General features: G+C 43.2%; 1 protein-coding gene across 1 annotated transcript in view; it reads left to right on the plus strand.

Moving 5' to 3' along the window:
• Positions 1-5,186: 5,186 nt before the first annotated feature.
• Positions 5,187-25,063, plus strand: part of ADGRG7 (adhesion G protein-coupled receptor G7) — a 28,448-nt gene continuing 8,571 nt past the window's right edge. The window contains exons 1-10 of the mRNA XM_074900437.1: positions 5,187-5,295; positions 8,888-8,995; positions 14,108-14,239; positions 15,029-15,138; positions 17,550-17,705; positions 18,203-18,294; positions 18,613-18,731; positions 18,816-18,929; positions 20,681-20,841; positions 24,794-24,943. Of these exons, the coding sequence (XP_074756538.1) occupies positions 5,187-5,295; positions 8,888-8,995; positions 14,108-14,239; positions 15,029-15,138; positions 17,550-17,705; positions 18,203-18,294; positions 18,613-18,731; positions 18,816-18,929; positions 20,681-20,841; positions 24,794-24,943 (1,251 nt within the window). The remainder of the gene's footprint in view (positions 5,296-8,887; positions 8,996-14,107; positions 14,240-15,028; positions 15,139-17,549; positions 17,706-18,202; positions 18,295-18,612; positions 18,732-18,815; positions 18,930-20,680; positions 20,842-24,793; positions 24,944-25,063) is intronic.

The raw sequence follows: 25,063 nt of genomic DNA on the forward strand, positions 1-25,063 counted from the left end.
TAGGAGTCATACCTTACCCTCTTAGGTCCCATCATGTAGCCCGTCGCTAGGAGGAACATAAATTTCCATAACCAAACCTAAAGTGTGAATGCAAATCTCCTGAACTAAGCAAATACGAAGCCCTGTGAAGACTCTGGTGCCAGGCAAAACCTGTTTGAGCCAAAGCAACAAGTTTCATCTCAGATCCAGCCTCCTGTTCTCAATGAAACTGGTGTGTCTCTCCCTGCTCACTGCAGTTCTACTTATTCCAGACTCCCTGCAGAACAGACTTTTTTTTCCTGTCTCAAATGCTACGACAGGGCTGCATATTCATGTGAGGGCTGTGCAGTATTAGGACAGCAGAGCTCGGGCTGTAGGACGGCATTGCCGGGAGGGAAAGGAGGGCTGTGGCCAAGGACACAACAAGGCTCCTCGAAGCACAATGTCCACAGTCTCCAGACAGGCATGTTTCTTGCCCATATCTAAGGGCTTGCCAGGATAAGTCGTCTGTCACAACACTGGTGAGAGAAGCGCTCAGGCTGCATGAGTAAGATCTTGGGTCAGAGGCTGGCAGACCCAAGGCCACAGGAGTGGCACAGAGACAGCAGGAGAGTGGCAGGGAGAAGGGCAGGCAGGGGAAACACCTGCCCAGGCTGAGGAGCTGAGCCATTAGCACTGTAAAGCTGAGGCTGCCTGGGCAGTTTGAGGGGCTGATGAGCACTTCAACGGATAGATATATTTCTACTCCTATTTGTTCGCAAAGGCTCAACATACAACTGTTTTGTTCTCCTGGAGTCAAGCAACAGAGCTTGGAAAATAACTCAGAGAAAATCAGTCCTTTTTTTGGTTTTGTTCCAGACCCAGCAAGAAACTTCATGCCCTTCTTACCCCCCAGCCAGCGAGACAACAGCTTTGTCACCTGGTGGCAGTGCATCTGGCCTCTGGGACAAGGCTCTCCTCAGAGTGTACTGGGCCCATGGCTAAATTAGAGCCACACCACATGACCCCAAAATAGCGCAGTGTGTGACTACCGCACACCAGTGTCGTAACAGGAGCAAATAACCAGGGGAATCCCTAAAACACGCCAAAGAGCAAAGAAGCTTCCTGACAACAGGGAATTCTCTCCCTTGCTTTCCCATGTGCTTTGCAGCCTGTCCAGCCCACCAGGAAACCTGGGGCTCTGTACTTGCTTTGGCTCTGAAGCATTCTTACCACATCCAGCAAAACAATCTAAATGCAACACCTGCCCAGGCAAAGAAAAGGTTCTTGCAGGGAATTCTCATGGCAGGGTAACATGGGATAAGATGGAAGTAACGTGGGTCAACATGGGATAACATGCATCAACATGGGATAACATGCAGCCTCGGACATAGCTATGGGTGCAGGGTGGTTTATGGGGGGGTCAGGCAGCCCATCTAGGAGCAACAGTCCAGGTCCTCTGGAAAAGAACATGGGATAACATGGGATAACAAGGGATAACATGGGGTAACACACAGCCGCAGACAAGAGTATGGTCACATGGGGTGTCAGGCAGCCCAGGGTAGGAGATGAGTTCGGATTTTTTTGCTGGAGGTGGTCAGAATGCTTGTTCAGGGCCAAAGCAAGCATGAAGCCCCAAGTTTCCTGTTGGGCTGGACAGGCTGCAAAGCACACGGGAAAGCCAGGGAGAGAATTCCCTGCTAGCACCTTCTGTGTGTCTGGGCAGGAGATGTATTTGGATTGTTTAGCTGGAGGTGGCAAGACTGATTCCTAGTAGCCAAAGGAAGCACAGGGTCCCAAGTTTGCTTTTGGGCTGAAAAGGTTGCAAAGCACTGGGGAAAGCCAGGGAGAGAATTCCCTGCTAGCATCTTCTCTGTGCCTGCGCAGCTGTTGCTTTTTGAGTGTTTCACTGGATCAGGCAGGAATGCTTGTTCATGGCAGCAAACCTGGGGCTCTGCACTTTTTTCCACCCAAACAAGCTCACAACTTCTCTATCCTGTTCCCTGGCGTTCTTTCACTCTCTGTGCCTGTCCATGCTGCTTCATATCACTGCCTTCCTCCTTCCCTCCCTCCTTCTCTTCCTGCCTCTATCCTGTAATCTCGCTCATGCCCCCCCCCCCTTCTGTATCTCACTGCCCCCGTCCTCCACCCTGTTCACGTCACCCTCTCTCAGACCCTTTGTGCTGCTCCATGTCTCAATTATTGATTGCTTCATCTCTCTTTTTCTCTGTTCCTGTCTTTTCTCATGCTCCACCTCTCCGTCATTCTCCCTGTTGCTCTTATTGGTTCCAGGCCAGCATCCTGCTCTGTGTCCCTCTCTCTTCCACAGTTGTCTCATGCTTTCTGCCTCCCTTGTCCCTCCCCGTCTTCTAGATCCCTCTGTCCTGCCTCCTCTCTTTCCTGATCCCTCTGGCCTGTTACCCATTGCTGGCTTGGCATTCTTTTTCCACCTCTCTGCTTTGGTCCTGTCACTCTCCTCATCTTTTGGTTGCTACTGTTTCTCCATCAGTCTTGCTCCCTGTCCCTTTTCAAGTAAAGGGGGTGTGCATAAACAGCGGTCAGTAAGGGGTGTGAGTAAATGGGGTGTGAGTAAACGGTGGTAAGGGGCGGTGCGTAAAGGGAGCGAGTGAAGAGCAGGTGAATAAACAGTGGTGAGTAAGGGGGGCGGTGAGTAAGAGTAATTTTTAACATAAATACTGGGGGGTCTTAATCAAGTTGGGGTGTTAGGTGAGTATTTTAGGGGGGACTATTGGGGGGCAGTATTTGGGTGGGTATTTCAGGGGGAGTATTTCAGGGTGGGACTCTCAGGGGAGTGTCTCCAGAGTATTTCTGGATGTACTATTTCAGGGGAAGCATTTCAGGGGGAGCATTTTGGGGATGTGGTTTTGGGGAGTATTTCAGGGGGTACTGTTGGGGGGGGAGTATTTTTGGGTGGGAATAAGTCAGGGGGGAGTATTTTGGTGGGTTGGGGGTGAGTATTTTGGGGGGATTGTTTCAGGGGGGACTAATTAAGGGGGAGTGTTTTGGGCGGAGTATTTCAGGTGAGTGTTTTGGGGGAGGAGTATTTAAGGGGAGGAGGGGGGAGTATTGCAGGGGGTAGTATTTCAGAAGGTGAAGTATTTCTGGAGAGTAATTCAGGGGGGACTATTTCAGGGGGTATTATTTCAGGTGAGTGTTTCAGGGGAGGAGTAATTTGGGGGGAGTATTCCAGGTGGGAGTTTTTTGGGGGAGTATTTCAGGCGGGGGGTATTGGGGGGACTTTCAGAGGGGACTATTTGGGGGGGTGACTATTTTGGGGGAGAAGTAATGAGAATAACATGGAGAAAGGAAAAATCTAGGACAAGAGACACGCTCATAACCTAACCTCTACCATGGGCAGGCAGGCAGATCCCCAGCTGGACAGGTATGTGCCCAAGGGACAGCAAAGAGCCCTGTCCTCCCTTCAGGTTTGTCTCAGTACCAGTCACTGGTGTGGTGGCACAGCCTCTCACTAACTAAAACCTCTGCAAGGAGATTAAGACATCTGGCTGCCTGAAGAAGCATATTAACATTTCTGGAGCTACTGTTTGTAAATGTAATCTTAATTATTTCAACATTCCCTCCATCTTCCCTATGTCCTTAGATTCTTTCCTCAATACAGGATGTCTTGGGCACTAAAAATTAAATGTTTGATATTTTCCATATAAATTTTTTTAATATGAGTATTTTTATTACTATTTCACAGACAGCCAGTAAGGAGATTAAATGCATACTTTATTTTACTCATCATTTTATTGATAAGAGGAAAAAATATCTTAATAATATACAATGTGTGAAAGAAACAGTAGTATTTAGTAGTAGCAGTAGTATCTAATGGCTAGACCATTGAGCCACATTCCAAGAGACGTGAGTCCTTTTTTTGTCTAGATTTCTGTACATCCTTGGCAAGTCATATCAAGTTTTTGAGCACTGTTCCTAAAACTGAGATGGAAGTTCTCCAGTAATGAAAAAAGCCAAACAAACCTTTCCACACCAAGAGCCACTGCTGAAGAATAGCATGTAAAAGAAAGGTATTGCCCCGACTCACACGCAGGGGATTCATCCACTGATCACTGATATTAAAAAGACAGTGTTATTCCCATTACTTATTTAAATAGCTCTGTTTGCCTCTTCATTTTGATTGTGATATTAACCTCTTAGATTTAAATTTTTCAGTGGGAGACAGACTAGAATGCAGAAGATGCTGGTTTTGGCACTTACTGGTGTTGTAACTTTTCTTTATGCTTCACATTTTACTTATGCCCTTTTCCTCTGTACCCACTCCTTTCTGCATGGATCAGATGTCCCGGGAATCTGAAGACACACATTTTATTCTCAGTTGTGCTAGTGCCTGTTGAGTGACAATATTTAATGGTGGAGGTGCACAGAGGGGATGTAACCAGGCTCTGCACTGTCTGTCAGTTCAAACTACGTAGCATGTAGTATGGAAATGCCATTTACTCTCCTGAAAGTATGTGCCAAGTGCCTGATCCAGGCCAGTCCTAATGCAATCAGCATTGCTACCTCTTCTCAGCACAAGAGGAATGTTGCTGCACAGGAGAGACCTCCTTCTCACCCTTCTACAGTCTTCTCCCCAGGTCCTGCCTGGCCTCCCCACTGCGGAGCCTGGCGGTGATGGCTGTGCCACCAAACAGGAACAAGGCCACACAACAGGACTGAGGTGCTAGCGTGCTTCCTGGCATGGTTTTGGTCTGTGCCAGCCAGCATCTCCCAGACCATGTGCAAGTCTAGTTTGAAGAACAGAGTCAGTTCCCAGGAGGCAATATATATATAGGAGTGCTTTACATATATATATATATATATATATATATATATATATATATATATAGGAATGACTTACTTGGAGGGAAGAGAGGTTCACTGGCATGGCCCTGAGCTGTGCCATGCACTCAAAGAACAGGCTTTAGTCCTTATCAGTATAAATGCAGCTGGGTGTCTGATGTGGGACATTTTCCTACAGCAAGCAGAAGACATGACATTTAATGCCTTGAGAAGCTGAATGATTTATCAAGTGGAAAATGATAAAAATAATTGTGTGCTACTTCTCTACCAAAACTTTTTTTTTTTTCCTGAGTGGAACAGAAATGGTTAAAATTTTATCCGTTGGCAAGTAGTTAATGGTTTATCCATCACAAGGTTATGAATGTATAATACCATTTTATAGCAGAGCAGACGCTCTGCACCACAACATGCCTTCACTCCACTGGGACAGAATATTGGTTGGAATTACCTGTTGTGTAGTGACTGTGACTCTTTGGGCACTGTGTATTTGGCAACTTGTCCTCAGGTTTAAAACAGGTAAGAAATATAATTCTACCCCATTTGAGCTCCATTTGAGCTATTTGGGTTATTTTTCCTTTCCTTGTTTGCTGATAAATGTGATTACTCCATGCTGTATGCTTCTTAGGTGGAACATTTTTCTTCTTACACTGATGTTTAAAGAAGTACCCCAAATTTGCATTCTACTGTAAAACAGAATAAGATGACAAAAAAATCTCTGGAGTATTTTCCTTGTAACTTGTTTACACTGTACATGATTCCTCTGATATTTGAGAAATGTCTTGAAATTTTCTCTCTTTCAGCTGAAATCTGATTTATTTTTCAAAAGACAGAAATAAACCTCTAGCTAGTAAATTAAGTTCTAAAGAGGAAATATTTAGCTTTACATATGTTTATATGCTTGCATGCAAGTAAGCAAAACATGCTGTATAGCACCTGTTCATGTTTTCATTACAACTTGCATTACAGAAAAACAAATATATCTGAAAATCAGGTCAATGCACCCTTGTAAGACACTTCTGTGTGCAAACTTGGAGCAGAAAACTGGTCAGTGTTTCCGCTCAGCAAAGTACTCACTATATTGACATGATATAAAATTATGCGTGGACCTATATTCAGAATTCATAGAAAGAATCAGATACTCCTGGTTGCTTGTCCAACAGGGTGTCAGATGTGACTGGAGAGCAAGAAGCCTAGGGAAACATTTATATGAGCATCCATTAGGTTATATTTACTTCAAGAGATTTATCAGCTATTTGTAGGGAGGGAACATACCCAAGCCCAGGAAATGGCACATAAGTAAACAGCACTTAATAAACACATGTCAGTAATAGTTTACTTTTGCTAATATAAGTATGTGCCTGCCTAGTGCTTTGTTTTACTTGATGGAGCTAAAGCCAGATGAGATAGGAGTTAACTCTCAGTGCAACTTGGGGATACCTCTGCTTATGCCTAGGATTTACACAGCTGCAGGCAAATGAGCAGCTAGGAACTGGCTTTAAACTGCAGCTACTTCAGGGATGGAGAATACTTCCATGTCCTTCTGATTCACTGCTTGTTGTGTGTAGTGGTAGTGTTTCTTCTGTATTCAAATTTTAACCGCAAGTATTAGCATGAACAGTTCCCATGATGTTTGATTAAAAAAAAAACCCATCGTTCATGATGACATAAGTATTATGCAAGAATCTTAGTTTTAGCTTAAAAATATATACCGTCAAAATCAATGTGATTCTTGAAATTATTATTGTCTGCAAAACTTAAAAGCCAAAGAAAAATAATAAGATGTTTTCTGATTCTTAAAATAAAACCAGAAGATCCCCATGATTTTAAGCCAATGCCCCTGGACCCTAATGAGTTTTACTGCATGTGAGGTAGACATGACTGCATTAGTCATCTCAGGTATTTGTGTTTCTGAAAGACAAAGATTTCCCTCTGAAAAAAAAAAAAAAGCATCAAACAAAACCAAAAACCCCAATTGCTTTACAGTGGTACATGAGACCTTGAACAGTAGGCTAAGAAAGTTACCAGGAAGCAATAAATAGAGCCACAGTTTTGACTAGCATTAACAGATCCTGCGAGTGTCACATTGTTACAGAGGGACTCGGGGAAGGCAAAGGTGAGGCCAATGTTGTTTGCCTGCGCCTGCTCTTTGCTGCACAGGCCACATAGCAGCTGTGTCTGCACCCCCAGGGGTAAACACTGCACTTTTTTCCCACAGCTTCATGCTTTTCTGTTCTACTGCTTTCAAAGGAATGTCAGCCCTGTCTTCCTTTTCGCCTTTCCCTTTCCTTACACTGCTTTTGCAGCCACTCCCTCTCTGGTTTTGGGATCCTCTGTGACAGACTACCCTGCTGTGTCATCTTCTGCTTGGCTGCTTCGGGCACACATTCCCCAAACAAGACAGAGGCTTGGAGCCATGCTGCAGGTTCCCCAGGATTTTGTGGGTTCCCAGGCTCCTAATCCAAAGCTAGTGGCTGAGCCCCAGTGTCATTGCTCTGCCATGTAGCCCCATGTGCCCCACACATGTGCCTGGCAGGTGAGACACCACTGCTGGGCAGTGGGGCAACAGCTGCCCAGCCAGGCACTTAGCTCCCCTAGATACAGCTGTTCTCCACAGCTGCTTGGGCCACCCAGATCTCCACTGCTGGAGGAGTTTTCTTTCCTTTCTGTAAGACTTCTAAAAGAGAGACAATGTTTTGAAAAGCTGCTGGCTAGTGGAGACATTACCTAGTGACACACAGATGTTATTCCACTATTATCATAGACATCTGGCTGTAATGTAGCTGAGACAGCCTGAAATACAAATGCTAAATAGCAACAACATGATCAAAAGCCAACCCATGCATGCCAAGAACAGAACTACCCATGCCATGTGGCACATCCCCTATAGTTCACAATAATCTTCCAATTTTATGAATCTCATTAAAGAGCAAGAAGTTAGGCAATTTTTTTAGTTCAGTGAAAACATTAGAAATATACAACAGCACATGTATTTCTGACAGCACTGTTTATTTTTGAATTTTCTGGCTTTATTTGCCAGCATCTCAAAGCACAGGCACTAAAATGTCAGATCAAATGGCAGTCCTCAGCTCCAGGTTTCTGCATTATTGAAAGGCATACATTGCACCCAGTGCACAGGTGCACAATTTTCACCATGAATCTTATGGGAAGGGATTCCAACTCTATCCTTCACTTGGGGGCCAGGTGAGACTGACTAAGAGGAAGCTTTGTCCAATGGAGATTCCCCAGGTCTTGGACCCTTCTTTCAGAGCCTGAGGTCCATCAACCCCTTCCCTGTTGCATTTTCTGCTGCAGAACACCCCCTATCCATTCAAGATTTGCCAGTCTCTTTTTAAAGAAACTTTAACATTTTCAGAGCTTCCCAAACACAGCAAATAACACAATATATTCAGATTTTTCCAAGATCTGCACTTTCTCTGCTATTGTTCATACCGTCTCCTGACAGGTTTTGTCTCCTGAAGTTGTGGCAGCCTGTGAAACAGCTGCTTTTAACAAAACCCACTATTTCTGCCAAGAGACAGAATAAAAAACAGTACTCATCCTGGAGTGTGGATAGAGGCTATGGCTGAGACTGGGGCATGGGTTTTTATCTGCTTTACCCTATCATGCCTGTCTTAAACCAGAGTATCTCTCTCTGATTCTTGGATGTGTGACTATCCACATCCTTGTGACCATTCTGGGTCCCTCAGCACTGGGAAGCTGTGGCCCTGTTTTGCCTTCTTGTTCCTGTGAAATCCTGCAGATGTAATTTGGGCTTTTCATGGGTTCAACAGCTTGAGCTTTTGGCAGCCTGGGGGTCCACACCATCACTCCTGCTTGTACAGCAGCAGCACAAAACTGTTTCCACCTACATTGTTGCGGGAATGCAAATTCATATTTGAAGGCTTTGACCCCACATTCATGCCATTGATTTTAGGAGCTAGGACGGACCAGTACAAGACTGTCGATCACACATATTTTTTAGTTGAATATTTTTAGTTGAAGCTTCAAATAGATCATGTCGGTTTCTTTCCTTCACCAAATTAGACAGATATGTGTTTTTACATGCATATTAATAATGTATTTATATCCTTATTATTTATTTATATAGACATTACAGAATCCGTGGTATCTCCATGCTTTTGCCTCAACGGTGGCGTATGTTGGAATGGAGCCTGCGTGTGCCCAGAAGAGTGGGTGGGACCTTTCTGTGAGATAGGTCAGTACAGGCCAGGCAGCATGTGCACCTGGCATCATTTCTGGGAGGCCCCTGATCCTCCCTTCCCTGCTAAGACCTGCTCAGCAGGGTTGGATCTGCAAGCAGTGATGTGCCTGTTCTTGATAGGTGATACCATATGCTTCACCCATTTTTGTTGCTCCTTCAAATGAGTAATATATCTGCAGAAAACATTACAGGTTTCAACTGTCTGTGGCCTGTTTCTAGTCCATTTGGCCTTTGTTTGAATTCCTCTGTTTGAAGATCAGAGTGACTTGAAAATCTGATTCAGACCTCAGTGGCCATTATAGCCATGTCTGCAGTGTTTAAGGGACACCATCCAGCTCAGCACTCTGCAGGACAATACCTGCCCTCAGCTCCTGCTGCCAGTGGCACTGGTTTTGGATGAGTCAAATTTTCTATGCTGGGCATAGCACTGGCCTGGTTGACTCACATTTCAGTCCCCTCTGCCACAGCACAGTATCTCTGCACTGCTTGCCATTGGAGCATGTCCTCCCAGCTGATGCTGGGACAGTGCTGGCTTGCCCAGCTGCAGTATCTCCAGAGCTGGTAAAATCCCCAGCTCAGGCTTTTCAAGCCAACAAACGACACTGTGGCCAGTGTGACCCATGGGTATGCTATCATGAGTCAACTGTGCCTTTGTCAAATGAACTCACATGTTTGGTCAGAAGGACGTCAAAAGATCTGCTGCTTATACAGGAAAATATTGTTAGTGGAGACTGATATGTAGGTAAAAACTTCAACTCTCCCATGTCATTTCCCTTATGACAGTATGGGTAGTACATCCAACAGTCAATGACAGATTGGATGGGTTCATGATAGATTGGAATGTTTGGGAAAAATATTTCAGAGATTTTGGTTTAAATAAAATAATCATGGCTTGGATTTCAGCACTGGAAACAAGCCATTATGATGACTCTGTACTTCCCTATGTTCACTCCTCTGGTGTTCTGCATTTGATTTGCTGTGAATTACCTTAAAGAATAGATTTTAATAGCTGTAGTTATTAAAATACATGCAGTAAGAATTTTTGGACAGGCATCATTAACTTGAAATAATAACAAACATTATTGCAGTTACAAAATCTAAATTTTACGCTGTTTTCCCGAGGAACATTTATACTGCTCATCTGTGTGTTGTTCCACCTTCTTGGCAAGTAACTTGTTGACCAGTTTCAACAAAATTCACTAGATGGTTACAGATTTTAAAGGTCTTGAGATCCTATGAGTTTTGCACATGTTACTAGTTGTGACAGAAGACTAACCCTGTAAACACCTGAGAAAAAGGTGAGGAGACAAGCCAGCAGTGAGGAGGTGGGGGCCACATGGCCAGTTAATCCAGTCTAGGCACGAAGATGCTTAGCTCTAAACTACCCATTACATTTGTCACCTCTCCACCATCTAACAAAATAAAGATGTATATTTTAGGTACTGGGAATCTAAAGATGGATGTAGGTCACAGAGGTGGAGCGGGGCTGAGGCATGATGGGACATAAAGACTATGGAAACATAGTGATAAAGGTGCTGGGGAAGCTGGAAGGAAGTGTAGTTGGGTGTTGGGGATAAAGCAGAGGTGATCTGGTTTATTGGCAGCAGGAGAGAGCAGGGCATATAAGGTAGACAACTTTTGTAAATCAATTACTTTTGTTCCAATGATAATGGAAATTTCCACTTGGCTCATATTTCACAGAATCACAGAATCATCTAGGTTGGAAAGGACCCTGGAGATCATCTAGTCCAACTGTTCGCGTAGCACAGTTCCCACCTACAGCATATCCTTAAGCTCTAAATCGACCCCACTCTTGAACGCCTCCAGGGATGGGGACTCCACCACCTCCCCGGGCAGCCCATTCCAACGCGTAACAACCCATTCTGTAAAGAAATGCTTCCTAATATCTAGTCTGAACTTTCCCTGGCACAACTTGAGGCCATTCCCTCTTGTTGTGTTGCTTTCTACTAGGCTAAAAAGGCTCAAACCCAGCTCTCTGCACCCTCCTTTCAGGCAGTTGTAGAGGGCAATAAGGTCTCCCCTCAGCCTCCTCCTCTCCAGACTAAACAATCCCAGTTCCCTCAGCCACTCCTCACAGGACATGTGTTCCAGACCCTGCACCAGCTTTGTAGCCCTTCTCTGGACATGTTCGAGTAACTCTATGTCCTTTTTGTTTCATTCCTTTGTATTCATTTGTATTTCATTCCTTTTGCACATTATGCCATTGTTACTTTCCTTCATGGATCATGACAAAGGGCCTGGTTTTCTTCCTACTTGTGGTTTGTTGTTGATTTGTTTTGGGTTTGTTTGTTGTTTTGTTTGGGTTTTTTTGTTGTTTTTTTTTTTTTTTTTTAACTCTGGAGCAGTTCTACCTGAAGTCAGAATATTTGCAAACTTGAGATTTGTATCAGTGAGGAAAAAAGCACCGAACAATTTTATATCAAATAGACTCTCTTTTGTAAGTCCAATACCAAGTACTGTAGATATTTATATAAACCAGCCAAAAACACTTTCAGATCAAGGAGTGAATAACTAGAAAGATAAAAAAAAAAAAAGATTGAATAAGTACTTTTTGTATGAATGAATATGTATTCATCCATGAATGTAGCAACTTATTCCTGGCTTTCATTTGTCAGGAAGGCAGAATCATCACAAAAGTATTCAAATCCATGGGTCTAGACAGGACTCATTCATGACTGCTGAAAGACCTGGCTAATGTGACTGTGGGGCTGCTACCTGTCACCTGTGGTGATCAAGGAAGGCCAGAGAGAACTAAAAAAGGGCCAACATTGTGCTCACCTTTAAGAAAGGCAAGAGAGAGGACTGGGGGGACCAGGCTTACCTCAGGCCCTAGAAGTATTTTGGAGCATGTCTTCTTGGAGTCTACTTCCATGCACATGAAAGACAAGAAGGTAATCAGGAACAGCATGGATTTTCAAAGGGCAAATCATGTTTGACCAACCTGACTGTCTTCTGTATGAAATAATTGGCTATGTAGACAACAGAAAAGCAACAGATGTAATATACCTTGATTTTAGAGGTGCCTTTGGCAACATCTCCCTCAACAGTCTTGTTTGGTAGGTGAAGATGTATGGGTTGGGTGAATGAATTGTTGGCTGGGTTGAAAATTAACTCAGCAGCCAAGCTCAAAGGGTAGCGATGAGTGACTTGATTGGAATATTGTAACAGCAGAGTAACCTGCTGGTCAATATTAGGGCCAGTATAATTTAATGTCTTTATCAAAGACCTGAACAACAACACAGCATGCCCTCTCAGCAAATCTGCAGACAATACTAAACTTGAGGCAGGGTAGAAGTATTGTTGACACAGTAAATGGCAGAGCTTCAATGCAGAAGAACCTTGAGAAACCTAAGGATCGTGCCAACAGAAACCTCACAGTGTCCAACAAGGACAAGTGCTGATCTCCATGCCAGGGACATTGGTACAGACTAGGAATTTGCTGGCTGAGGAGCAGACCTGCTGGACAGTACCTGGGAGTGCATGTGGATGCCAAGTTCAGTAAGAGGCAACAGTGCCTATTCATTGCAAACAAGGCAGAGCAACTGTGCTGGTGTGGGGAGACAGGTTGATGAACACCATCATGCTCACCTGGCACTGGTGAGGCCCCAAAGAGACACAAAGTCTGTGCTCAGTTTTGCCACCTGCACTCTGGGTTAAGACTTGCAGAAGCTGGAGAGGGTCCAGTATGATGCGGTGAGGAGGGTGAGAGGCCCAGGGCCTGCAGGGAGCGTCTGAGGGAGCTGGGCTCCTTCAGTGTGATGCGGAGGAGGCCAAGGGCAGAGCTAACAGCAGCTTCAGCTAACAGAGTGGGAGATGCAAAGACCATGGAATCCAAACTCTTCTCAGTAGTACCAGAAGGTAAAGCAAGGGGCAGAAGTAATAAATTGCAGTTCGAAAGGCTGATACTGAGCACAAAGAGAAATATTTTCAGTAGAAAGGTAGCAAGTCAGCGGAACATGTTTCCCAGTGAGGATGTGGAGCCTCTGTTTGGCCTAGATGCCCTCCAGTGCTTCCTGCCATCTCACAATTTTGAGACATCTCGCCCTGCTAATCACCTCCTGGCAAGCGAAGTTCAGGTATGGTGCTATAAGGCAGACCTAATCTTTGCAGAGTCATGCGTCCTTATTTATTCATAACCATTTCTATAGAAGGAACGTATCATTGTGTCATGGGAAACACAGACCATATAGAAAACAAAGAAAGTTATGTGACTTGGCAAGGAAGCTTGTGCTGGAACACAGAGAACAACTCCAGGTGTCCCGAGCTCCCCTCAGGACTCCAATCGTAAGTATGCTTCTTTGACACAGTCCTGCTAATGGGACACAGTCAGCTGAAATATGGTGCAAAAAGTTAGCAAAGCCAGGATGTTCCAAGTCCTAAGACCAAGCAAAAATTTTCTGCCTGTGTGCTGCAGTATTTTTTTCAAGTGTTCACAGCATTGCAAGGTAAATTTGTGTTAAGTTACAGCAGTACAGTATGACATGAGAATGCAATAGGCTGCCATACTGTGTCAGGCCACGGGTCCACTGAGCTCATCAACCTGCCTTTAGACATAGCCAGTACCAGGAGCTTAGAGGAAGTGTGGTGTTTGGGGTGGCAACTCCATCCCACTCCAGCAGGGAGCACGGCAGCAGCTTCCCATGCCAGAAGCTGCATCTGACCTGTCATGATTCAGAGTCACCAAATGACCATCCCCCATTAATTGTCCAGATCCCATTTGGAGCAAATGTATCTTTTTCCCCACTACTGTATTCTGTGGCATTAGGTTACCAAATCTGATTTTTACCTCGGTAACAAGACTCAAAGTGAAGCTTTATAGTATTTACAAATTTTCTAGGATCAAGGCAGTGAAAATAGGAGACATGGCAAAAAGTATGGGCTTTTAGGCTTTCAGTGGCTTTATACATGTCACTCGTAGCAACTCAGAAGCTTGGGTTTAGACAAGATTTACACAACTGCTTTTCTTTCCTTTAAGGCAAAAGATGCAATGAGCTCCTACTGTCTCAGTACTATTTTATTTTTGAAAATTGGTCCTTGTACTAAAAATATTTGATCTGGATATATGGGTTTTTTTCTTCTGTGCAGTTAATTTCTGTGAAGCCAGAAATTGCACAGTCAACACTTCTGAAGGCATTATAAAAACCCTTACTTTTGAACGGATTATAGTGGGTAAATATGGCAACTCCAAAGAAAAATGTGACCCTGATACTGTGAATGGTATGTATTTCTTTCCTTTCACTTGTACTTCCCAAAAGTAAATGTAAGGTTTATGAAAGACATCAGATTATTCGACCCCGATGAGTTTGGTATTTGAAGCCAGAACAGCATAGCTCAGGCAGCAGGAGGGTGAACCTTTCCACACAGCTTTCTGCCCCAAATGCAGATAATTTAAGGTATGCACATCGAGTTGTATCTGTGCCTGCCTGGGACTGGGCTGAGAGTCAGTTAATATGTGCTCCTGAACAGTCTTTTTAGAAGAATAATCTATTCAAAACCTACTATTTAGCATTAGGATTCAGGATGCTTTCCATCAACTGTGGTTCCATGAACTTTTTCAGCTTTCTGAGACTCTGAAGAGGAGCAAGTGTTACACAGCTGCTCCACATGCCCTTTGCATTTCTTTCACAACATACAAACTATGTTTTTCAGGACATGATAAAAAGTCTTTCTGATAGCTTAGTGCTGATGCCTGTGCCTCCTGTTTAAGAGATGTGTTTCTGCAGCTCTAGCATAACTAAACCTATCTGAATTTGTCATAAATAATGTCAGCCACTCTGACAAGATTGTGTATATGAGTATAAAACACATATTTGAAAAAGAACAAGAGCTAGTTCAATTGATGGTCACTTGTAACACTGAAAGACAGATATTCTACATGCAAACAGAAAATTACACTGGATAGGGTGTCACACCCACAATACAGTTTTAATTCCCAGTGAGATCATGTGCATGTGAGTGAGCGCTTCTGTACTAAATGCCTATCTTTCTGCTTTTAAAAAACTACAGGTAACACTTCTATAGCAATCCGGATGTGCTCCAGAGAAGGGAGAACTCCTACTTTAGAACCCCCCAAAATTCTGAATTGTAATGAAAATCTGGACTCCCTAGCATCACAGGTAATCTTAAATTACTATTTAAACAGTGTCTGAGATCTTGCATCATCCCAAGGGAAAAAAAAAAAAAAAAAAAAAAAAAGAAGATAGGAAATTAAGGCAGGAAATATATATGGGTTACATTTCTTAAAATTTTGCAGAAAGCAAAAGGAATGACCAAAGCCTTTTTCAGTGGCATTCTTGGCATGTCCCTGCTTTGCAAACGGCCTGGATTTCCAGAGGTGACTATTTTATTTAGCTTGGTTTTGCCCGAACAGAGCATCCCTTTTCATATTTCTTAACTGGCCTGCAGTTTCATCAGTCAGGTTCCCTGTGAGCAGCAAACATCTCTGAATGGAGGCAATGCCAACCCAAGATACCAAATTGGTGAAAAAATGGAAGGGATTTGAAGAAGACTGGCATGAGGGAATGAAGTGATGCTGACACTGATACATTAGGAAATATTAAGAGCCAAGCCCTTCCATTCAGTCCTGTGATCAGCTGAACACAGACCACACTTCTGTCCATCAAGAGTTCAAATTCAAATTCTCCTGTATGAATGACAAACTCTTCCCGATAAAATCCATAAACCCCTAAGCCTTGCTTTAAGGTTTAGCTCTGCCATATCTACAAAACACGGAGAGCTGAACATGATTAAGTGCATTACAGACAGTGGCTGCTTCTCTTCTGCTTCTGAGTTTTGTTTCCTTATCACTAGTCCCAACTGAAAAAAAAAAAAAAAAAAAAAGGAAAAAATCAAACCAGCTACAGGCCCTTTAAATAAGAGAAATCCCTTTTATCCTGTATTTTTCTTGACTAATGTACCTTCAGCCCAATGCTTCACCCACCTGAATCCCTTGAGGGAAATTCTTGAGCTCAGTTTTCCCAGTACATAGCCTTTACTAAATGGTTCAAATGTCAAATCTTCTCTAATGTAACATATAATAGCAATAGCGATTTCTAATGCTAATAAGATGCAAAAAATTCTGCTACCATGGGGTTTTGTTAGGCAGTGTGATGTCATGCTGCCATCTAGTGAGCCCAGGGCAGCTCGGGGTACAGAGAGGAATGCTAGGAAATGGGAGGTGTTCAGGCTAGTTATCCAGAGACCAGGTTTAAAGGATTTTATTTCTTTTAAATACAAGAATTTGTATTTACTTTGAATACAAGGTCATGCTAAAAGTCAGAAGTAAGAATAGTAAAAACACGCATTCATGATGTACTGTTTGTTCATGGTGCATATGCAGATGTTTTCAAGTCAAATGAATATCCAGTAATTATAAATGCAAAATTTCTTCCTCCCTGTGCAACACATTCACCTTTCTTACCCACCATTCCAAGTATTATAAACGCTTCAAAGCTGAATGATTAAATCAATCTTGATTTTGATAGCTTCCCAACATAATTTGAGAACAATCCAGTTATTGAAGCTATTCATTTAAGCTATTCATAGACACAATTAGAAAATGGATGACTTGATACACTGTTTAGCTGGTCTCCATAGCCCATAAAGGAACTTCTGATGATTAGCAGATTTTCCATCTCTAGGTATACCTAGCTATACCTTCATATAACATACAGCTAATGTCTTTTCGCGCGCGTGTGTGTGTGTGTTTAGACTCTTAAGATACTACAGATATTTACACTCTACCCAGTAAGTGCTAACTGGCTCAAACTGGACCCCACAAGTACTTCTAACAATTCTTACTAGTATCTCCAGCACCAGAATATTTTCTTTGTTTTTTTCTACACCTTTTCCAAGCTGACACTATATACAGTGTACTGAAGTGAGGATAATGTTCTTGCTGCAGGTTATAAGCACTGTGTTGAGAAGCACAATTATTCCATGTGACATTGCTCAAGTTCCTCTGATGGCTTTTCAAAAATCCCATTCTGTTTATTTAAGGAACAGTGAAAGGTGTACAGAAGCTGATAAACTCAGAAGCTCAATGACCTCAAGACAAATAGGAGCTCCTGCTGCCATCTTCAGCTACCTCATGGCAAGGTGTAGAGAATGATGGGGCCAGGCTATTCTTCAAGGTGCACAGTTTTAGGATGAGCGGCAATGGAGACAAGTGGCAACATGGGAAATTACAATTATATAAGAGAATATTCTTCCCCTTGACGCTGGCTAAACACAAGCAGGTCTCTGAGGGAGGCTGTGGATTTTCAAAGTGAGCCCCTGAGCAGCCTGGCCTCAGCCAGTCCTGCTGGGCTAGGGGACCTCCAGGGCTCCCTTCTGACCTGAGCTGCTCCATGGGTCCATGAAATCATCCTCTAGGGAGAATTTGCAAACACCGTGCACTTGACATGAACAGAAACAATTTAGACCACCAATTACTTGTACATTTTGATTTTATGTGAGAATGTTATAAAAGTGGTGAGTCTTTTTACTTTTCTCATTTTCTTTCTGTTGAATGGCATTTTCCTAACAGGTTGAAACTGCAGACTCCAGCAATGTTTCAGCTATTGCAAGTAACACTCAAATCCTCACCTCCATGCCAGACCAACTGACCACACAGAACATCTCTGCTGCTGTAAACATCGCAGTGCAGATTCTGAAAAAGCCAAATATTGCAGAAGATCCTCAGGTGAGACTTATTAAGAATAAAATAAGACTTCTGTGGCTTAATATTTGGGATATCAATTCTGACCCTCCTCTACCAGCAGAAGGAACACTCTCCTTCCTCTTAACTCTACATAATACCACAACCAAATGTGTTCATTTTGCCATTTAGCAGAGTTAAGTGACACTGAGTGCATGCTTGTGGAATCACTGCTGAGCATAAATTTGTTTCTTATCAGCTGCTGAGACTTGCATATCTGAAATTCTAATATGAGCATCATTTGATGTTTAAATTAATCCTTTACTTCTTATTGTCCTAATTAATAAAAGTGTGGTATTTATGAATGCATTGGTGCAAAGCTTGTGTTCTTGTGAATGGCATCCTGTAGTTTGTTTACTCTGGTGTGTGCATTTTAATGTAATGCTTATTAAGTGCCCCTACTTTGCCCATCCACTATGTAGCACATGGGGTGATTTATTTCAATTGCATTTGAATATTGCCTTTTTTTCTGCTTGTCTCAGGCATCTGTGGCAGTAATGGCTACAGTGAGTCAGCTCTTGGATGTTAACGAAACTGAATTTGATCACAATAATCTTGTCAATGCTACAACAAGGTAACTTTAGCTTTTGCCATTTTTTAAAAAATGTAGTAAATTCCAGTTTCCCTTCTGTTTCAAGATGAAAGTGGTTCATGGACATGTCAAAACATTTTTGGTGTTCAAATCCAATGTGCAATTTCATTGATTCAGTAGATTTATACCAACATAAACAGTTTTGGCTGGATTTTTCTGCTTTGGAGAAAGTATGAGGATAGGGAATGAGGAACAGTTCCCACTGGAGAACTAAATCAGAGAGGAAGCTCAGAAAATGAACCTGTAGCCGTGTATTAACAAATAGTGGTAACTTTCATCTCACTCATTATTTCAATGCAGCCTCACGAAAACAATGGAGAAATTTTCTTTGACTGGCAACATCTCACAGCCCAATGTTGCAATCCAGTCTGCTCCACTGAAATTAAGCTCCTCTACAATCCTGTTTTCAGCACAGAGAAGTAAGTCTGTGTGTGTTGTTGGATTTACCTGGACAAGGCGGTATGTACCATAAATTCTAATGCATCCACTGCTAATTTTTGCAGATACAGCACTGGGATATTATCAGTCAACAAAAACAGAAATACAGGACAATGTCCCTGGGCTTATTAGTGACCTCAGTACTGAAGTTCAGCTACTGTTCCACATTATAAATAACAGTAAGTTCCTTCTACTGAAAACTGTGCCTGGGAAAATTTTGAATGAATATTCACTAAAAATCTCCTTTGGAAAAAAAAAAACCCTTAGCCAATATAAACAATTACACATTGTTTTTATGCATGCTGATGCCATACTGTGGTACAAGAAATGCATGTCAAATGAGCTGGATAACCTTATTTCTAGATTAATGTACATGTACAGGCAATGGCCTGAGTGCTTTTGGTATTTGGGAGTTTTTCATTTGCTTTGCTTTCTAAAATTGAGAATGTAATGAATCTTTGACCATACCTCCACAATTAGATCAAGAGCTAGTACATATCTACCTTGCCTAAAATCCAAAGACAACAACTGTTTCAAATAAAATTAATACTACTGTCAGTTGTCAGCCAGGACATACACATCCTCACACCTACATACTGGGATAACCTTTAATGGCACAGTCAGATGGGAATTTTCCAGAGGTCTGTCACTTAAACTCTTCAGTGCTTGGAAGATAAACTGGAGTCGCCCATGAAGGGTGTGGGGGGGGTGGGGGGGTGTGGGCGGGGAGCTTATAGTTCCTCCGCTTCTTTTGCTGCAGAAGCTGGTGGGTGTGGGGGAGCTGAGCTTTGAATCTGTGCATTTCTATGACATGCAAAAAATCGGAAGAGTTTCAGACTGGGCACCTGAAACCAGCAGACTTGTCATCAGTCTCTCTCTATAGTGACAGTACCACTAAGACATCACAGCACAAGAATATATAATGAAGGTGAAGTTCACGGAGCACTTAGAAATCATAACGACGAACATTGTTTGGACTCAAGCCCACAGAGAAATTAGTAATTCAGTCTTCTCACCAGGGTTAGAAAAGACTTGAAGAGATAAATCAGGTAGCCCCACACACCCAGTAGTGACAATAAAAACTGAATAGTTCATTAACTGGTCACTGTCCTTTCTGTTCACTGTTTCAAACAACAATCCTGTGGAAAAACAGTGTGATCATGTAATTAAAACCTTTATCATAATGCCTATATATCATAACCCTTCCCTCAAGAGAGCTAGAATTGAATGCACAATGGCTCAAAAAAAAAATAATTTCTTCAATATTAAATGCACAGTTGTGACATTTTGTAGATATAAAGATACATTAGTCTCTCTTGATGATCAAATCAGAGAGAGATCAAACCAATCTCTTGATCTTAAATAAAAAGCATAAAATCAAGAACAAAATCCATTATATAAACCAGGATTTTTGCTTCCTCACTTAAGCAACATTTAAGACTAGCGATTTAAATCACTTAGATGAAGTATCTCTAATTTGGTAGAAGAGTGCTAAAGAAACAGAGTCCAAAAGAAGGCAAAAGTGCAGACAACTTCTTTTATCCTCTGACTTCCTACTAATTGTAAATGTCCCTGGTGTTACTATTTCTTATTTAATGTTATTAAAAGCTTGGCCATTTGGAATGTGTGTATATATTGGGATTTAGGATATTATTTTCCCCATTACCAGTATTTTTCCCCAGAAATGACATTAAAAGAAGGGTGATAATTATTTTCACACCCCACTACAGCAAAAATTGAAGATGACTCTCTTGAGATTCATGGGAAGAGAAGCTCTTCTGTACTTCTTAAAAGGATTCTAAATAAATATCTAAACAACAATCTGCTTTAAATACTGGATGGGTGAAACAGCATAGTGTAGACTTCTTCAAAGGCACCAGCTTCTCTGATATCTGCTATCCATAACTACTTTTCTGTTTGCCTCATGAAGGTTCATCAGACAACGGAAGAGTTGGGTTTGTCCTGTATCAAAATGACAAATTCTTTCAGTCAAGGATTTATCCACGTCACAGTAGTTTCTCTAAACAAATTGTCTCTGGGAGCATTGATGGTGGAAGAATCAGCAGTGTCGAAATAGCCTTCAGTCCCAAGGTAAGCCTCCATAAGAAATGCCATGTAGAGTTTGAACCAGAAGTGGCCCTTGCTCTACTATCTGTCTTCAGGACTTAGGGAGACTCAAGCAGAGGGGCTTTTCTGGTGTACAGCTTTGATTTCTGACAATAAGCAGTTGAGAGAGTTTGTGAGATGTATAGGTGACATAAGTGAAGGGTATTTAGATAACATGGAATAAAAACCATTTTTCAACTTTTGTATTTAACATCTGATGTTACTGACTCAGTACTGCTAAAGTTACTGTTTGCAAACAAAACTGTATGCCATAAAAATTATAGGTATACCAGGGTGGATTCGCCCTAGGGTAAATTAGTCATAAATCAAGAACGAAAAAAGCCAGGTCCCTGGAGGACAATTCTTTTTTCCAGAAGACTACCAAAATTTCTGAAAATAAGAAAGAGTCAACATGAGTGGCATAGTCCAATACACTTACTAATGTGGGGTGTGTTCATTTTTCATACTATCTTTTAACTCCTGATTCCGGTTAGAATCATTGTGTGCTTCGTTTTGAATTCCTCCCCCAGGAACTGATTTCAGATGTTACTGTTTTCTTGCAGGAAACTCTATGTGAGGGCCTGTTTGCCCAACTAACTGAATTTTTAGATAATATGCACTCATGTTTATCATGGTTTCTCCAGAAAACAGTAGGTGGCTTCTTACAATAATTAACAAAGTTTCTAAGTTCAAATACATTCATATGATAGATCAGTAATCATTATCATGGATCCATACAGTTAAGTGATCTGGGAAGCACATGCCATTTCTAAGGAAATCACTGAAACAAATATAATTGATTTTTTTTACTCCTACTTTTATTCCTCATTTTTAATGGAACTACCTAGTACTATGAAGAGTTGCTTTCACTACTTATTTGCACTTCAAGCTGCTTGCTGACTATTAAAAAGCAGTTCTAATTGCAGTACCCTGCAGAAGATGTTGTCTACTATAGGCCACCCACCCAGGACAGAGAGGTGGATGAGATATTTTATAGGTATTTGGGTGAAATCTCACGATCACTTGCCCTTGTTCTTGTGGGTGACTTTAACTTCCCACACATCTGCTGGAAATACAACACAGCAGAGCGGGACCAATCCCAGAGATTCCTGGAATGTGTGGGAGATAACTTTCTGATGCAGCCAGTGAGAGAACCGACCAGATAAGGTGCCCTGCTGGACCTCCTCTTTGTGAACAGAGAAGAACTGGTCGATGATGTGGCAGTTGGAGGCCGACTAGGGCACAGCCATCATGAAATAATAGAGTTCTCTATTCTTAGAGAGGCCAGGAGAGCGGGAAGCAGAACTGACATCCTGGACTTCCAAAGGGCTGACTTTGTCTTGTTTGGGCACCTGCTTGACAGGATCCCCTGGGAGACTGTCCTGAAGGGTACGGGGGCCCAGGAAGGCTGGGCGCTCTTTAAGAAGGAAGTGTTAATGGTTCAGGAGCAGGCTGTCCCCAGGTGCTGTAAGAGAAGCCGGCGCCAGAGAAGAGCACCCTGGCTGAACAGGGAGCTTCGGCTGCAACTCAGGGAGAAAAGGAGAGTTTACAGCCTTTGGAAGAAGGGGCTAGCCACTCACAGTGATTACAGAGAGGCTGTGAGGCTATGCAGGGTGGAAATCAGGAGGGCTAAAGCCCAGCTGGAAATTAATCTGGCCTCAGCAATCAAGGACAACAAGGAATGTTTCTATAAGTATGTGAGCAGCAAAAGAAAGACCAGGGAGAGTCTCCATCCCCTGCTAAATGCAGAAGAAAATATGGTAGCAAGTGATGAGGAGAAGGCTGAGGTGCTTAATGCCTTCTTTGCCCCAGTCTTTAATAGTGAGTCTAGTTGTACTGAGGGAATCCAGCCTCCTCAGCCAGAAGACAGAGACTGGCGGAACGATCCCCTCACAATCCAGGAGACAGTCAGTGACCTGCTGCATCACATGGACACACACAGGTCTGTGAAACGTGATGGGATACACCTGAGGGTGCTGAAGAATCAGGCTGGGTGCTCGCCAAGCCACTTTGCATCATTTACCAGCAGTCCTGGCTGACTGAGGAAGTCCCAACAGATTGGAAATTGGCCAATGTGATGCCCATCTATAAGAAGGGTCGGAAGGATGATCTGGGAAATTACAGGCCTGTCAGCTTGACTCTGGTGCCCGGGAAGATGATGGAGCAGCTCATGCTGAGTACCATCATACAACATGTGTGGGACAACCACGGGATCAGGCCCAGTCAGCATGGGTTTATGAAAGGCAGGCCCTGCTTGACAAACCTGATCTTCTTCTACAACAGAGCGACCAGCTTATTGGATGAGGGAAAGGCTGTGGATGTTGTTTACCTTGACTTTAGCAAGGCCTTTGACACCGTTTCCCACAGCATTCTCCTGGCAAAACTGACTGCTCACAGTTTGGATGGGCACACGCTTTGCTGCGTAAAAAACTGGCTGAATGACCAGGCCCAGAGAGTTGTGGGGAACGGAGTTAAATCCAGTTGGTGGCCGGTCACGAGTGGTGTCCCCCAGGGCTCAGTTTTGGGGCCACTCCTGTTAAACATCTTTATTGATGATCTGGATGAGGGGATCGAGTGCACCCTCAGTCAGTTTGCAGACGACACCCAGTTGGGTGGGAGTGTTGATCTGCTCGAGGGTAGGGAGGCTCTGCAGAGAGACCTGGACAGCCTGGAGTGATGGGCTGAGGCCAACTGGGGGAGTTTCACTAAGGGCAAATGCCGGGGGGCTGCCCTTGGGCCACAACAACCCCCAGCAGCGCTACAGGCTTGGGGAGGAGTGGCTGGAGAGCTGCCAGTCAGAGAGGGACCTGGGGGGGCTTGATAATGAGCCAGCAGTGTGCCCAGGGGGCCAAGAAGGCCAATGGCATCCTGGCTTGTGTCAGCAATAGCGTGGCCAGCAGGGACAGGGAAGGGATCTGACCCCTGCACTCAGCACTGGTGAGGCCGCACCTCGATTCCTGTGTTCAGTTTTGGGCGCCTCACTACAAAAAGGACATTGAATGACTCGAGTGTGTCCAGAGAAGGGGAACAGAGCTGGTGCAGGGTCTGGAGCACAGGTCATACGAGGAGCGGCTGAGGGAACTGGGGGGGTTTAGTCTGGAGAAGAGGAGGCTGAGGGGAGACCTCATCGCCCTCTACAGCGACCTGAAAGGAGGGTGCAGAGAGCTGGAATGAGCCTCTTTAACCAAGTAACAAGCAACAGGACAAGAGGGAATGGCCTCAACTTACACCAGGGAAGGTTTAGACTAGATGTCAGGAAGCATTTCTTTACAGAACGGGTTGTTAGGCATTGGAATGGGCTGCCCAGGGAGGTGGTTTAAGAGTACAGTCCTGGAGTAAAGGTTTAAGAGTAAATCCCTGGAGGGGTTTAAGAGTGCAGTTGACATAGTGCTGAGGGATATGGTGTAGTTGGGAACTGTCAGTGTGAGGTTAATGGTTGGACTGGATGATCTTCAAGGTCCTTTCCAACCTAGATGATTCTGCGATTCTGTGAAAATGACTGCATGCAGTTTGACATATGAGAACCACCATGCTGCAAGAGAGGGATTTATCATTGTTTGCTTCTCGTTACAGTGTGGATTCAGCTTCAGTTGGCAGCAATTTAATGCTACTAATATCTGAAAGCTGTTGTTTGGCTTACACAGAATTCATCTGTAGTTGTTTAATGCCTAGACAATGAACCACGATTACCTGAATAATTCACAGACATGTGTAATTTCATTGGTAATCTTGATTGAGAAAGGCACACAAAGAAAGTTCGAAATGACAGATTATGCTGTTATTGATATCATTCATGAGGTTTAATGGAAACTCTGTAAATCCCTTAGTAGCTGTCAGCTCTCCTTTCAGAGGATAACTGTCAATATAGGCCATTTGCTGAAGCATATCTGTTTGTATTTCTCTAACCACTTTTTCTCTTTGCAATCCCCATCCATAGTACAATGCATCCAAACTGCAGCTGCGTGATCATGCCTGTGTCTTTTGGGACTATACTGTCAATGACTGGAGCACCACTGGCTGTGCAAAGGGAAGAGACCAGTTCTTGAGATGCAGGTGTAATCACACTACTAATTTTGCTGTCCTGATGGTAGGGCATTCTCCTTTCTTGAATGGGAAGAGTTTGGGGTTTTTTTCATTTGTTTGGTGGTTTTCAACTGTAAGACCAGCATGTCAATGCAAGGGCATAGGCACATTGAGCTTGAAGGCA

The sequence above is a fragment of the Athene noctua genome, chromosome 1, assembly GCF_965140245.1.
Source record: "Athene noctua chromosome 1, bAthNoc1.hap1.1, whole genome shotgun sequence".
In the NCBI taxonomy this organism is placed as follows: Eukaryota; Metazoa; Chordata; class Aves; order Strigiformes; family Strigidae; genus Athene; species Athene noctua.